Source organism: Mauremys mutica, chromosome 2 (assembly GCF_020497125.1).
Source record: "Mauremys mutica isolate MM-2020 ecotype Southern chromosome 2, ASM2049712v1, whole genome shotgun sequence".
NCBI lineage: Eukaryota > Metazoa > Chordata > Testudines > Geoemydidae > Mauremys > Mauremys mutica.
The window spans coordinates 72,448,562-72,465,709 of NC_059073.1; the positions used below are offsets into that span (position 1 = coordinate 72,448,562).

At 41.1% G+C, this 17,148-nt stretch overlaps 1 protein-coding gene across 3 annotated transcripts in view; it reads left to right on the top strand.

Annotated features, from left to right (window-relative positions):
* Positions 1-17,148, top strand: part of RB1CC1 (RB1 inducible coiled-coil 1) — a 179,118-nt gene that overhangs the window by 21,387 nt on the left and 140,583 nt on the right. For 2 of the 3 annotated variants that reach the window (XM_045005840.1, XM_045005841.1), the window contains exons 2-5: positions 99-220; positions 5,187-5,316; positions 11,261-11,387; positions 11,740-11,910. The exons of the other annotated variant lie outside the window; for it this stretch is intronic. In XM_045005840.1, coding sequence (XP_044861775.1) covers positions 5,246-5,316; positions 11,261-11,387; positions 11,740-11,910 — 369 coding nt within the window. In that variant the 5' untranslated portion in view covers positions 99-220; positions 5,187-5,245. The remainder of the gene's footprint in view (positions 1-98; positions 221-5,186; positions 5,317-11,260; positions 11,388-11,739; positions 11,911-17,148) is intronic. 3 annotated transcript variants of the gene reach the window in all.

Consider the following 17,148-nt stretch of genomic DNA (forward strand, 5'->3'; position numbering starts at 1 on the left):
TGAGGTGCAGTGCTGGCAATAAAAACTTCTTCATTGTTCAGTTTTAACCAAACGTTCTATGAATATTCCTAATTACATTCTGTATCTTTTGTTTTCAGGTCTTTTACTCTCACTTTGAACAGTCATGCCATTCTGTTGCCAAAATCAACTGAAGCAAATGTGCACCTTATTTATCCTGCCGTGTTTTAAAGAAGGTGGTAGCTCTGTATAGCTCCTGAAGGTAATCCTTCTTTTCCCTTGAAGTTGGTAAAATTTTTAAGTTAAGTCTTCTACATGGTGATGTGTGACAGTTATCCTATAGATTGGCATATTTTTGGTTTGATCTTGGCAATGATTTTGTTTTTTTGTTGTAAATATAAAAAATGGCTATACTAGCTTTATCATTAAGAATTATGAAATAATTCTGAGGATGAAATTAACCCCTGTGTACAGGGGGCAGCACAAAGTTTTTGGCCCACTTACAAGTGAGTGCCACTTAAATCTGCAAAATAGGACTTTTCTTCCACATAAGTGTTGAAGAAGCCTTGTACTAGCCCTCTGCATAGGGATGAATTTCATCCTAAGAGACTAGATGATGTTTAGCACCATTAGCTTTCTCCATACTGAAACATCAGAGGATAACAAATCATACTTAATTCCCGCTGGGCTTTGTTTGACTGTTTTGTCTAGCAAGTTTGTGTTTGTGTGATTTATAGAAACTGTTTTATATTCTCCATCATTGAGATTCAAATATAGTCACGGTGAAAACAACTTATTGTGATAACTTGTTTATGGGCACTGATTTATAATTAAGTTGTATTTTTAAGATTTGGAATTATAGCAATGATTGCTAGTCCATTCTTCAGATTCCACCAGATCATTTCACAGTCTAACAGTTTTGTTGAGACTGTCCTTCTCTCTCACCGGTGTAAATTAGCACTAAATTCAGTGTTTTACCTGGGATTAAATTAGTGGAAGTGAGAGGAGAATTGGGTGCTCTGTATATAACGTTGTGTTGCTTTCTACCTAAAAACAATGTTTTAGTCTCTGAACCTCCGAGGTGAAAATAGAGGTCTTGACTAGTTATAGGAAATACACAAATGTATATTTGAAAAGGTGGGGAGAGAGCACAGCTCCAGAATTTTAGAAGGGAAGATTTTTTTCTGAACTTTCCCAGAGCTAGCCTTTTGAGTTGGTAGATATTTTATTTGTTCGTTTGTCTCCTCCACCCTCCATTTCAATTTCTGTTAAGTCTGGTGCCTTTCTAACGCTTCCATTTTTGTTTGGCTCCTTCTGCTCCTTATATTTTATTTTCAGTGTCCGTATACAAAGGGAAGTGCATTTTGCTTTGGAATAACCTGAAGTTTGAATGTAAATCAATAGTTATATTGCCATATCCCCTCTGTTTGGACACACTTATTCTAGTATACTAGTGGCTTTTTTAGGTTTATTGTCACTTGGAAAGAAATTTTAAGCTAAACTGAAAAAAACAATTACTATGCTGCAATAAGTGTGTCCAGATGGGATTATATACTCTTATAACTAGTAAAATTCTTCCAGGTAGACAAGACCTAACTTTCTAAAATTCCTCCAGCAGCAGAAGAGCTTTTTTCAATGTGTTTTTTCAAACTGTTTACTGTTTACTAATTTGGAAGTGGTTGCTCTCAAGCTTTCAGTTTTGTCAAATTCTGCTTTTTCCAGGGCCAAACACAAGCATGCAACAGAAGACAGGAGAAGGAAGAGGGAAAGAGTGCTCATTTTTGTTCAGATAGTGGGGCAGTAGTGATTGTTTTTGGCTCTGACAAAATTTGTGTCTCCTTTCTCAAGCAGGGAGGATCTCTGATTTCCTCTGAGTGTATTTATGATAGCAAAATTCATACCCTTAATTCCTCACTAGTGCAAGATTGGATAACATGGTAGTAAAAATGACTGAGCCTTTTGTATACTAATGCCTCCATTTGCCTTAGTGGAAAATTACGGGCCTGAATTTTGGTAGTGTATCAGTGGACAAGAGTGAGGTCAGAAAGATGACATCAGAACACGAGGACCCCTTCTCAGATGGCCTAGACTTCACCTCTTTCCTCCTGTCAGATGTAGTAGGTACAGCATCTGATAAGCAGACTAGTGCACAGATCTGGGGCTATTAACCTGTATTATCAGATTTGAAAAATGCCATGTGCCATAGTCCAGTAGAATGGTAACACCTGTTAGAACCTAATTCAGAATGAGGGGGGAGGGGGTAAGGAATAGATGATCTTGAACTCATGAAATTAAATAACCAAGGTTCCTCTTCAGAATATTCTTAGGTTTTTATAATTGTTGAGTCTATGGAAAGACCCAGGATTCAATAGCAGTCACCTCTAGTAGTAGCTTTAACTCAAACATTCTTAGTTTTGTAAATAGAACAACCTTGAGACAGTTTAGGAAGATAACAAATCCAGCTTTCAAAAACAAAAGTTCCCTGCATGTATTTGGTTCTTGTTAATATTACTTTGGTTGTGTGTTTAAGCCTTTTTTCCAGTGTTGAAGGGAAGGATTTAATTGTCCATAGGATTTAAACACGTGAATCTCTTTTCTATAGGTAGGTCAGATCATATTGGCCACACTGTACCAGCTAAGTGCACTATTGTGCCTCATAAAGAACAGGTGATACCTTTTGCTCTGCATAGGGTGACAGTTCAGATATTTGGGGCTTTTTCTTATATAGGCTCCTATTACGCCTGTCCTGATTTGTCTGTCTGGTCACCCTAGCTCTGCATAAGGTAGACATTAAAGGATGCAAGAAACTACTTATTAGAACAAAACAAACCTCCATAAACTGCAGCTTTTCTGATGCATAGGGCCAGTACATGAGATGCTATGTTGGATTATGTGCCTGACTTAGTTTATCTGCCATAAAAGGAGAGTGTGATTGCAGTGTGGATATGCACACCCACTGATTTAGTACTCGGAGATGATGCTGTAGATTGAAATGTTTCCCTTCAGCTGAGTGTTCCTCATCCTGAAGAGTTGAGAGGAGACATGTTCCCTCCTTGTACAAGGCAGAGAAAAAGAAACAGTACGGAGGTTCAAGTGGCATAAATCCCTTGTGTTCTGTATCCATATTGCAAATGTGGTCTTCTGGCGTCACATAAAGTGGTATGCAGCCGTTCAAAAGCAAATTGCCTTTTTTTATTATTATTTGTATTACCGTAGTGCCTAAAAGCCCTCGTTGTGGACCAGGATCCTGTTGTGCTGGTGATTGTACAGACATAGAACAAAAAGATAGTCCCTCCCTCAAAGAGCTTGCCTTCTCTTACTGCTCTGTCAGTGACCCTAATGTGGCAGGAGTGGTAATGTATATGAGATAGTAGGTTGCTGCCTCTCCAACTTTAAGCATCTCGTTTTTCAATGGCTGTGTTTGTTTGGGGAAGGTTGAGTCTATGGAAAGACCCAGAATTCAATTGAAGTGGACATATTCCCACTCTAATACTCCTGGGGGAATTCTGTGCCACTTTGCGTGTGCATATTTTTAATTTTTTTGTGCAGAAAAAGCTTTTGCCGGAAAGTTGCTGCAGTTCCGCCTTTTGTGGGGGTGCTTGGACACATGGGGACAGGGGCAGATGTGCCGGACTGAATGGGAGAAGCTAGGGGTCAGCCAGAGTCTGCATGGGGGAAGCTCCCTAACAATCCCTCCCCACCCCACCCCCCAAAAAAGCTGTTCCATACCTTTCCCACCCATATCCAGCAAACTCTCCAAGTTCACACCCAGACTTCTTCCCAGCAATTACTTCCCTCTCCTTCAGCTCCATTACCCCTGACTCCCCCAAGCCTTTGCACTGCTTCTGAGGGGTGCGGGAAATATGGTTCTGTATTGTAGTTTATTATCTGAGTTATGTATTAATATGCCTAATAAGGAATCTATTTGTCAAATAACATTTCCTGAATCTTTTTTGTTGTCTGTATTGTTACAGACATACTTGCTGATAGGTATTTTGAAATAAATGACCAAAAATAATTGAAACTGGTGTGATTATAGCATGTTATTTTGACAAATAACATATTCAGAATTTTGCAGACTCTTAAAATATTGTGTGCATTATTTTTAATATTTTGTTGCAGAAATTTTTAAATTTTAGCACAGAATTCCCCCAGGAGTAACTCTAAGTAGCATTTAGCCTTCTAGTGGTTAGAGGAGTGAGAAGGGGGACCTGGTAAAACTAAACAAAAACAAAGATGCAAAGGTAAAACTAAACAAAACAAGAACAGACAATAGACCAGGAAGGAGAGGGGTCATGATAAAGGACAAAAGGTGTCACTATAGGTATGTCCACACAGCAAAAATTGTGCCGGGTTTAACCTACCCTCATACTAGATTGAATCTTGCTAGTATGGGTAACAGTAATAGTGAAGGCAGTATAGTGTGTGCTTCAGTGTAGGCTAATGAGCTGAGTACGTACTCAGTGTGTGTGTCAGGCTTGTATTACTCATACTTCATTACTGTTGTTACTGCTGTTACAGCTGGGTTCAAGCTAGCTCAGATAGGTAAGCTTGTGCTGTGTAGACATACCCTGTATCAGGTCATATTGCTGGGGTACTGCGGAGGGAACTTGGGGACACCAGTCAGCAAATCCACTTTAAGATGAGCACCAACAAAAATAACAAAAGTCGTAACTACTGCCGTAACCTTTCTATCCATATATTTAAAATGGATTTTAGACCAAACAAATTCTGACTGACAAAAACTGGGGACAAAGATAAAGCCCTTCAAAATGTTGGTAGCTAGTCCAAATTTGTTGTTCAGGATTTTGTGCGGTGAAAGAGGATATGAGTAAAACATATTATAGATGATAAACTACAAATATACATTCTAGAGATGTAAGCAAATATTGGTTTGTGTGATGTACTTTTATGTTCATTATACAATAACTGTATAGTTTTATTTCATACTACTGAAACAAATAGCCACAAAATAGTCCGAAATAATAAATGGCGATATCTGACAGTGCCTCATCATCTACTGGGGATGATTTGGAAGCAATTACATCAGTTCTGCCACAATGCAGGTGTACTGACTGGAATAACCCACCATGGGCCCTTCCAGTATGTTGTCAGTTGAAAGATTTAAGATCTAATAAGTTGCTTTTGTGGTTTAGCTACCTTCCTAGTTTTTTCTTTTAAAAGTGAGTTAACTGTAAATGATATGATGTGCTTGGGTTTCTTTGCAGTTTCTAAATGATACTACCAAAGTGGAAGGTGTAAACTTCAGGAACACACAGAAATCATCATGAAGTTATATGTATTTGTGGTCAACACTGGAACTACCCTCACCTTTGACACAGAACTTGCGGTACAGAAGTAAGAAAATGAGTGAACTGCTGTGGGTTTTTTCTTTAAAATAAAGCCTGTGTGTGTGTGTACGCTAGACAGAATACTGAAATTATCCTCCATGTGTGTAAGCAACAACATTACAGTCTCTGCAACTGGATGTTTCAACATAATTAGTACTCATTTTAATTATCCTCCACTACCAGAAAAATATACCTATACCTATAAATGTGGAGCCATGCAATTTTTAATATGAATATGCAGCTGTAGCCAAAATGTGCTATCCAGTGTAGTCCGTAACTGATATACTTTGCATTACTTTTATGCATAAAATAATGTCATTCTGTTGATCTGAAGCAGCCAAGAATTCACTAGTATTTAAAATGATAAAACAAAACTAAAATAAAATTTCTAACTTGCTCTGAAGTATTTTCTTAATCATTGAGGAAATGTGCCCCAGAAAGGGAGAAGGGAAACAGTGGAAGAAAGATGCCTGATGTCGTGGTAAGCAATAATATAAGGATTGTGGGCATAGATTAGCATCAGGAAGAAAAAATAAAAGGCTGCTGGAATGGTACATAACAGGTAACAGTGTCTTACTGACATAAAGCTTTTGTGTCTGGCCACATTTGGAATGTTGTCTTCAGTATGGATTGTCTAATGTGGTGTCATCTTGACATGTTCCAATGTAACATCATGATTTGACCGGATATTTCCTGCTGATGTTAAAATGGAATTTTATAAAGTGTTCTAGCATTTACTGGATGTATAATGGACCAGTCAATACTAGCTGATAAAAATACAGAAAACATTTAAAAAAAATCCTGTAGTTGAGACCCTCCTTCCAGATGTCATGGTATCCTCTTACAATGAGGCTATCCCTCCGGGGGAGGGGACCCCAGTTACTAAGAACAGACAGGTGATAGTAATAGGGTATTTAATTATTAGAAATGTATTTAGTTGGGTTTGTGTTGACCAGGAGAACCACATGGTAAATTCCCTTCTGGGTACAAAGGTTGTGGATCTCTTGAGACATCTAGACAGACTTACATGCAGTTCTGGGGAGAAGCCAGAGGGCCTGGTGGTTGTGGTAGATGTAGGTACTAGTGACATAGAGCAAGATAGGTGAGGGAGGCCAAATTTAGGCTGCTAGGTAGGGGATTAGAAGTCCAGAACTCCATGGTAGCATTCTCTGAAATGGTTCCAGTTCCTTATGCAGGACCAGGTAGACAGGCAGAACTGTAGGGTCTCAATGCATGGATGGTATAGGAAGGACTGTTTTATGTTTGTTAGGAAAGAATGAGCCTATACAGTAACTCCTCACTTAATGTCGTCCCAGTTAACATTGTTTCCTTGTTACGTTGCTGATCAATTAGAGAACATGCTCGTTTAACGTTGCACAGTGCTCCCTTACAACTGTTTGGCAGCTGCCTGCTTTGTCTACTGCTTGCAGAAAGAGCAGCCCGTTGGAGCTAGCTGGTGGGGGCTTGGAACTGGGATGGGCCGGCAGTCCCTCATCAGCTCTCCTAAATTCCCTGTGCTGCAGTCGCCCAGCAGGCTATCAATTGCCGGCAGTTCAGCTGTCCCTCCCCCCCACTGCCTTATGGGGCTCCTGCCCTCTGCCTGGGAGCCTCCTGCTTGCTGTGCAGAAGGGGTGGGGAGAAGAGGTGTGCTAATGTCAGGGTGTCTCCCTCCCCCTGCTCCTGTACCCTATCTCCACAGAGTTGGTGGGGGACACGACAGAGCTCAAGACAGAGGGCGCTTGCTGGCAGCAGCTGCTGTCTCAACTTGCTGATCTACTTAAAAAGGCAATGTACTTAGAGTGGGGTCAGTGTACTTAAAGGGGCAATGCGTATCTCTCTCACATACCAGGTGTGTGTGTCTGTCTCTCTCTCTCTCGCGCGCACACACACACACACTCCTACCTTCTGCCTTGCTGTGTCTCCTCCCTCCATTCCTGCTGCCTTGTAGAGCGTGAGGCTACATTAACAACGTGTTAACCCTTGAGGGCTCAGCCGAGTGCTAGTTCATTATTTAGCAGTAAGGCATTCTATGGGAAATATCCCACCCTCTGACTCCACCACCTCAACCAAGCTTCACAATCATCATTGTGTGTACAGTATTAAATTTTGTTTAAAACTTACACTGAGTGTGTGTGTGTGTGTGTATATATGTGTGTGTGTGTATATATATGTATTGTCTGGTGTAAAAAATTTACCTGGAACCTATCCCTTCCGCCCCCCATTTACATTAATTCTTATGGGGGAATTTGATTCGCTTAACATTGTTTCGCTTAAAGTAGCATTTTTCAGGAACATAACTACAACGTTAAATGAGGAGTTACTGTACAAGAAGGATGAGTTGTACCTAAACCAAATCAGAACCAGATTGCTGGCATGTAAAATTTAAAAATGTTGTAGAGGAATTTTTAAACTAAGGTCTGGGGGAAGCCAGCAGTTGCGGAGGATCTCACAGTTGGGACAGACACATCCCTTGAGGGGGAATCTGTTAATGAGTATTCTCTATACCCTAGTAAAGAGGTGAGGATAGAAGTTGATAAAGTACAGGGAGGAGCTGAAGAGAAACAATCAAATGAAAAAGTCATATTCATTTATTCTGTGTTAAGTCCCAAAAGTATGTGTAATTATCTTATATGTCTATCTGAAACAGCAGAGAGCCAGTCACATGAAGGAAGACAAATAATATTGACAAATTTTATAAGTGCTTCTATATAAATCGACAAAGTCTAAATATTAAGATGGATGAACTTCCGTGCCTGGTATTAAATGAGGATATTAATATAATAACCGTCACAGAAACTTGGTGCAATTATGATAATCAGTAGGACATAATACCAGAATACAAAATCTATAGGAATGACAAAGTAGGTCATGCTGGTGAGAGAATGTCACTATATGTGAAAGAAAGCATAGAATCAAATCTAATATTAAATCAATCAAATTGTACCATAGAGTCTTTATTGATAGAAATTCCATGCTTGAAGAATAAGGGTCTAACAGTAGGAATATATTACTGACCATCTGACCACTATGGTAATGGTGATTATGAAATGTTCAGGGAAATTAGAGGGGATATAAAAATAAGAAAACTCGATAGTAATGGGAGATTTCAACTATCCCCATATAGTCTGGGTATATGTCACGTCAGAATGGGATGCAGAAGTAAAATTTCTAGATAGCATTAATGACTGCTTCTTTGAGCAGCTGGTCCTGGAAGCCACAAGAGGAGAGGCAATTCTTGATTTAGTCTCAAGTGGCACACAGGATCTGGTCAAGAGATGATCACAGCTAAACACTTGGTAACAGTGACCATAATGTAATTTAATTTAACATCCTTGTTGGAGGGAAGGTACCAAAGAATCCCAGGACAATAGCATTTAACTTCAAAAAGGGGAACTGCACAAAATAGAGTAAATGGAAATTAAAAGGAACAGTCACAAGAGTGAAATACCAGCAAGCTGCATGGAAACTTTTTTAAAATACCATAATAGAGGCTCAAACTATATGTATATCCCAAATTAAAAAAAAAAAGAAACCAACACTGAAAGGACCAAAAAATGCCACCATGGCTAAACAGAGTAAAAGAGGCAATTTGAGATAAAAAGAATCCTTTAAAATTGGAAATCAGATCCTACTGAGGAAGATAGAAACGAGCATAAATTCTGGCAAGTCAAGTGTAAAAGTAAAATTAGGCAAGCCAAAAAAGTATTTGAAGAGCAACTAGCAAGAGACACAAAAACTAAGAGAATTTATTTTTAAGTACATCAGAAGCAGGAAGCCTGCCAAATCACCAATGGGGCCACTGGACAATAGAGGTTCTAACGGAGCAGTAAAGGAAGATAAGGTCATTGCGGAGAAGCTCAATTAATTCTTGCATCCATCTTTACAGTAGATTCATTCCCACACCTGAGCTTTTGTTTCTGGGTGACAAATCTGAGGAACTGTCCTAAACTGAGGTGTCAGTAGAGAAGATTTTTGGAACAAATTGATAAATTAAACAGCAGTAAGTCCCCAGGACTAGATGGTATTCTCCCAAAGTTCTGAAGGAACTCAAATATGAAACTGCAGAACTATTAACTGTGGTAATGTAACCTATCACTTAAATCAGCCTCTGAATCAGATGGCTGAAGGATAGCTAATGTGATACCAATTTTTTTTAAAAAGGCTCCAGAGTTGATTATGGCAATTGCAGACCAGTAAGCCTAATTTCAGTAACAAGAAATTGGTTGAACCTGTAGTAAAGAACAGAATTATCAGACACGTAGAGGCACACGATTTGTTGGTCAAGTCAAAATGGCTTTTGTGAAGGGAAATCATGCCTCACCAATCTACTAGAATTCTTTGAAAGTGTCAACAAATGTGGGAAAGAGTGATCCAGTTGATTTAGTGTACATGGACTTTTTGACAAGGTCCCTCACCAAAGGCTATTCAGCAAAGTAAGCAGATGTGATAAGAAGGATGGTCCTCTTATGGACTGCTTAAAAGACAGAAAACGAAGGGTAGGAATAAATGGTGAGTTTTTAGAATGAAGAGAGGTAAATAGCAGGGTCCCTCAAGGATCTGTACTGGGTCCAGTGTTCAGTATGTTCATAAATGATCTGGAAAAGGGGGTAAACAGTGAGGTGGCAAAGTTTGCACACGATACAAAATTACTCAAGATAGTAAAGTCTAAAGCAGATTGCCAGTAGTTACAAAAGGATTTCACAAACTGGATGGGCAACAAAATGGCAGATGAAATTCAACATTGCTAAATGCAAGTAATGCATATTAGAAAACAAAATCTCAACTATACATACAAAATGATGTGGTGTAAATTAGTTACTGCCTCTCAAGGAAGAGATCCTGTTGTCATTGTGAATAGTTCTCTGAAAACATCTGCTCAATGCTTAACGGCAATGAAAAAAGCTAGGAAAGGGTTAGCTAATAAGACAGAAAATACCATAAGCCCATGGTACACCCATACCTTGAATACTGCATGTAGTTCTGGTCAGTTCAGCTCAAAAAAAAATACGTTAGAATTGGAAAAAGTACATAGAAGGGCAACAAAGTGATTAAGGATATGGAACAAACTTCCATATGAGGAGAGATTAAAAAGACTGGGACGTTTCATCTTGGAAAAGAGGCAACTGGGGTGTGTGGAAGGGGGATATTGTAGAGGTCTACAAAATCATGGATGGTGTGTAGAAAGTGAATAAGGAAGTATTATTTACCCCTTCAAATAACAAGAACCAGGGCATGTTGTGAAGGCCAAAACTGTAACAGGGTTTAAAAAAGAATTAGATAAGTTCAGAGAGGATAGCTCCATCAATGGCTATTAGCAAAGATGGTCAGGGATGCAATCCTATCCTCTTAGTGTCCCTAGTTTCTTACTGCCAAAAGCTGGCAGTGTATGACATGGGATGGATCTCTCCATAATTGCTTTGTTCTGTTCATTCCTTCTGAATCATCTGATATTGGCCGCTCTTGGAAGTCAGGATACTGGGCTAGGTGGACCATTAGTCTGACCTAGTATGACGGTTCTTATGTTCTTATAACTTCTCCTAACATAATATTAGACTGTGGAAGATGAGAGTTAAACTAAGCCAGTAGTTGGCTCATGTTCAGAGTTTAATATAACTTTGACAGTAATTGCCAGAAATGCATGTTAATCTTGGACTCCAGCATTACAGTTGCAGATGTGCTTCTTGTGTAAATAGCTGAAATGTATCATTTTGTAAACACATTTCTCTGAGGAGGGTCATTTTTTGCTCTTAGTCTACGAATTGGGTAGCCAGAATACAACGGATTGTAGTATTTACACAACCATGCATTTTGCCCTTATTCACAATTAGTTTTTTTTTCTACTGCTGTTAGAGTTAAAAATTACTTTGTATATTACAGAAATATTTTGCATGAGAGAAGATCAGTTGCTTAAATAAGATATTGATACTAAAGTTCCTGTTTTTCCCTTTTAGTGTGTCCGACCTTAAACATGCAATCCAAACCAAGTATAAGATTGCCATTCAGCACCAGGTGCTGGTTGTCAATGGAGGGGAGTGTATGGCAGCAGACAGAAGAGTCTGTAGTTACAGTGCTGGAACAGTAAGTGTATGCTATAGTATCTCTCTTTGTCCCCTTACAAAACAAAGTGTTGAGAAGAAGCGAGAGTTATAGCTTTCTAGTGATGTGTGGGGTTTTTGGAGGGGGCGGGGTGAGGGTTATGTATTTTTTTTTTCTGGAGACTTTTTTTTGTTTGTTCTTGGCTTTTCATATCAGGAAACGAGTGGTTTTACATATAATTCTCTTGGATGCAATACTCATATAAGTAATTTGCCATGAATAGTTATGTAAGTTATGCTGTTTTCAGAACATGCTAGTGCAATTAGTTGATTGGATTATGTGCATGTTTTATTTTCTCAAAGTTCTTTATGAAGATATTTTTATTTTAATATAGGACACAAACCCAATTTTCCTGTTTAACAAAGAGATGATCTTATGTGAACGCCCACCAGCTATTCCCAAAACCACATTTTCAGCAGAGAATGAGATGGAATTAAAAGTTGAAGAATCTCTCATGATGCCTGCGGTATTTCACACAGTAGCTTCGCGGACACAGCTTGCTGTGGTAAGTTATATTTGAATCCTTGAGAATTTAGTGGATTTAATACTAATCAGAATAATTCCATGTCACATCAATAATAACTCCAGGCTAGTCGTCAATTTGAGTTGATTCAAAAAGCGGTATATGCATCATATTGGTGTTGGCAGTTTTTCGGATGCCTCAGTTTCGTGTTTGGATGTACTGAAGTGTGCTAAGGTCTTCTGTATCTTGATGTTGCTTGAAGAAACTTCAGAGCATCTCAGCATAAATTGTAATTGTAATGGCATCCCCAGGGTGCAACCTGGAACTGGGGTTCTGCTATACCCCCTTAACTCTTCTGCCTGGGCTATCTCTCACAATGCTTTGCTAGTGACAAGCAGCAAACCTCTCCAGGAGCTGCTGTCACTCAGCACAACAGCATGTGGAGTCCCACACCCAGCTACATTGCATGTATGCTCCCAAAGCCACTCACGAATCACATAGAGAGAGGCACCAGCCAGTTCTTCCCAGCTTCCCAGCCTTGCACCCCTGGACTGACCGCCTTTGGTCAGAAGTCTGAACAGTGTAAGTTTATTACTCTGCCTGCCCCTCTCCCTCAATATGGAGAGAACATGCACCAGCCTTTGTACCTGAGCTGAGATTTCCCACGCACTCAGAATCATAGAATCATAGACTTAAGGTCAGAAGGAACCATTATGATCATCTAGTCTGGCCTTCTGCACAACGCAGGCCACAGAATCTCACCAACCCACTCCTGTAACAAACCCCTAACCTATGTCTGAGCTATTGAAGTCCTCAAACTGTGGTTTAAAGACTTCAAGGTGCACAGAATCCTCCAGCAAGTGACCCGTGCCCCACGCTGCAGAGGAAGGCGAAAAAACCCCAGGGCCTCTGCCAATCTGCCCCGGAGGAAAATTCCTTCCTGACCCCAAATATGGCAATCAGCTAAACCTGAGCATGTAGGCAAGACTCATCAGCCAGACACCCAGGAAAGAATTCTCTTTAGTAACTCAGATCCCATCCCATCACAGGCCATTGGGCATATTTACCGCTAATAGTCAAAAATCAATTAATTGCCAAAATTAGGCTATCCCATCATACCATCCCCTCCATAAACTTATCAAGCTTATCTTGAAGCCAGATATGTCTTTTGCCTTCACTGCTCCCCTTGGAAGGCTGTTCCAGAACTTCACTCCTCTGATGGTTAGAAATCTTTGTCTAATTTCAAGTCTAAACTTCCTGATGGCCAGTTTATATCCATTTGTTCTTGTGTCCACATTGGTACTGAGCTTAAATAATTCCTCTCCCTCCCTGGTATTTATCTCTCTGATATATTTATAGAGAGCAATCATATCTCCCCTCAGCCTTCTTTTGGTTAGGCTAAACAAGCTGAGCTCTTTGAGTCTCCTTTCATAAGACAGGTTTTCCATTCCTTGGATCATCCTAGTAGCCCTTCTCTGTACCTGTTCCAGTTTGAATTCATCCTTCTTAAACATGGGAGACCAGAACTGCACACAGTATTCCAGATGTGGTCTCACCAGTGCCTTGAATAACGGTACTAACACCTCCTTGCCTGATGCATCCCAAGACCACATTAGCGGCTCATAGTCATCCTGTGATCAACCAATACTCCAAGGTCCTTCTCCTCCTCTGTTACTTCCAACTGACACGTCCCCAGCTTATAACAAAAATTCTTATTACTCCTTAAATGCATGACCTTGTGCTTTTCACTATTAAATTTCAAACAAATCACACAGTTTTTTAGATAAAATATAAAAAAGATTTATTACGGAAAGAGAGATTTTAAATAAGAAGTGGTAGGCATCAGAGGTCAGAGATAGTTACCAAAGAAAATAAAAGATAATCGCACAATCTAAACTTTAAACCTTATGACACTAGGTAGTATTTAGCAAGCAATTTTCTCACCCCACTGCATGTTACAGTTCTTAATATATGGGTCTCTCTTGAGCCTGGACCAGTTTCCTCAGTTGAAGTTTTTGTCTTCTCAGCATTCTTGTTGCTTCAAGCATTGGGGGGGCGGGGGCGGAGAAAGGCCAAGGCAAGATGCCACTGTTTCTTAAACCCTCAGTCCATGTGTCTAGAAGACACTTGCCCAGACATGTCCTGGCGGGCTTTGCTGAATCAATAGGTTGAGCAATCCTCCTGGTGTGGACTTGTGCAACTGAGTCATAGGGCTTGGCTACACTTGAGAGTTACAGCGCTGGTGGTGGCTTTACAGTGCTGTAACTTACTCCCCGTCCACACTGGCAAGGCACTTACAGCGCTGTATCTCCCTGGCTACAGTGCTGCATGTACTCCATCTCGATGAGAGGAATAAAGAGAACAGCGCTGGGGTGCCAGTGTAAACAGTGATTAATCTTATTACGCTGTAACTGACCTCCGGAACCTTCCCATAATGCTTTTAAGTAAAGATAACACTCTTTGTTGTGATGCCTCTCTTTGTTTTGTTGTGAACTCGGGGCTCCCGGAGCTGCTTATCTAAAAAAACAAACACAGCTCCTGTTTGCAGTGAATGAGCAGAGGCAGGGGGATCCCTTTGGAATGTCCACAGCTAGTATTTGCTTGAGAAGAGAAGCAGCATGGCGGGCGGGAGGGGGTGTGTCCGTTTCGGAGCAGCTGCTTATCTGGTCTGTGAGGAAGAAAACAAAGAAGGCTATTTGCATTTAGTGAATGAGAGAGGGGTGGGGAAAGGGGTCAGAACTTGCAAGGCAGGGAGCTGACACAGTGTCAGCTCCAAAAATCCACTCTCTCTGTCTCCCCCATGCTCCCTGTCACACTCCACCCCACCCCCCTCTTTTGAAAAGCATGTTGCAGCCACTTGAACGCCAGGATAGCTGCCCATAATGCACCATTCCCAACACCGCTGCAAATGCGGCAAATGTGGCCACACTGCAGCGCTGGTAGCAGTCAGTGTGGCCACACTGCAGCACTTTCCCTGCACAGCTGTACGAAGACAGCTTTAACTCCCAGCATTGTACAGCTGCAAGTGTAGCCAAACCCATAGAGTTAAGCAGTCCCCATTGTGTGGTGTTTGGGCAACTGTCATTTAATTGTAAATCCCTTGATTGCAGCTCCTCTGCTAATTAATGGTCATTGAACACCCTTCTGGATGGGAGTCCTTTGTATGTCTCTAGCAAACTTGCAGCATATTTCAGTAACAACCATACAGCAAAATCTCGTAACTTCATACTCATTAATGATATACATATTTGCACAGAACAGTGGGTTCAACAGATCATGACCTTTCATATGATATCTTACATGGCATGTTTAGTATAAAATATCACAACGATATATGAGTGATTAATAGGGGGGTTACAGGATGCCATTTTGCGGTGCATGTGTCACAGTAATAGAGCTTTCAGGAAACATTTTTGTGGTTTCATGGTATTTGCTAAATGTATTGTATGCTGCTGGTATGGACACTAAAACTTTCATGTGTCCTTAGAGGACAAATCTTTGATCTAATGGGCCCAAACTTATCTCTAACATTTTGGGGATGGAGAAGAGAATAAAGTGTTCTTACCCCCACATGCACATTACTTTCTCACTCTAAGTTTGGAGAGGAGATTTCCCATCTCCCTGGGGGAGGAAGGTGGTTTAATGCAGTGGTATTCCAACCTTTATTAAGCTCAACACCCCCTTGTAAACCTTGATAGGTGGCTGCGACCCAGAGACCACCCCCCAGAGAGGCCCCCTGACCCAATTTCCCACAGCCCTCCAGTGGCCCCTTGGGGTGGGAAGGACTCAGAACTAAGATTATAGATGCTCTGAACAGAGATGAATAGCTACGGAATGCCCCACTTGCAACTGGCAGAGGTGAGCCGACACAGACCACCAAAAAAAACCCCACAGCACCCCCCACAGTCCATGGGGCCCTGAGTGTGAGGGGTGGGATTTGGGGGGGATTGTAATGCAGAAGGATTTGAGAGTTTGAAAGTTTTGGGGAAGGATTTGCAGGGCAGAAGGGTCCAATGAGGGGTGGCAAGCCAATAGTCTCCACCCCCACCCCCCGCCAAACACAGACCCCATTCATGGCCTATGTGGGGCAGGATATAGTTGGATTTGGGGGTCTGTGGGGAATATATTGGGGGGAGAAGGAGCTGGGGGGTGCAGTGAGGGAAGATTTTTGGGGCTTGGGAGGTGAGATGGGGGGAATTCATGTCTGTGGGCTACGGGTACATGGGGGTCTGAGCTGGTGGGTCAAGGTAGGGTATGGAAGATGGGGTCATCTGGCTGTTGGGCGTAAGGGTACACGGTGGGGGTTACTTACTGGAGAATATGACACCAGCTGCTCCCTCACATCTCATATCCTGTATGACTGGTTGGGATTGGCTCCCTGCTCTGACCATTGCAACCTCTGGGGTCTCAGCACTGCTCAGGTGTGGCCTAGCCTAAGCACCATGTACGCATATGTGGCCCGGGGAGCTGGCTGGGCCAAATATATGTGCATGGTGTTGCAACCTGGTGCATATGGTCACAGGGCTATTGTCATAAACAGTTAGTTAAGGGTTAAGGTCTCTTTTACCTGTAAAGGGTTAACAAGCAGTACCTGATGAACACCTGACCAGAGGACCAATCAGGGACAAGATAATTTCAAATCTCTGTGGAGGGAAGTTGTTTTTTTTCTGTGTTCATTGTTTTGAGGTGAGTCTCTCTTTGGAGCTAAGAGAGTCCAGACATCTTAATCAAGTCCTCCCAGGTTTCTGCAGTATTTTTCATCTATTCAGTCTAGTGAGTATTAGAAAGGCGTACTAGTATTATAAGTTTATTTCTACATTTGCAATTGTGTGTTTGCTGGATAAATTCTTTATTCCTGTTTGCTGTTACTTTGATTATTCTGAGGAGGAGGGAGGGGGGTATAAGTCAGACCCTGTGATATTTTTCCATCCTGGTATTACAGAGATAGTGTACTTTCTTTTGTTCCTTTAATAAACTCTTTTCTTTTTAGGACTTGATTGATTCTTCTCTTGTTTGCATTTTCAAGGGAAGGGGAGGGGGAGGTGAGTCCCTCTTTGTGTTGAGTCAAGGATTTGACTCGGTGTGTAATCTCTCCGGAGCAGGCTGGAGAGAGGGAAGGATGGGGGAGGGGAACTGGCTGTTTCTCTCTCTCTGGTGAGATTCAAAGGGTTTGAATCTGTGTTCCCCAGGGGAAGTTTTTGGGGGAACAGGCAGTGTGTTACCCACTTTAAACTTAACTGGTGGCAGCGAGAACCAGATCTAAACTAGGATTTTAGTTTA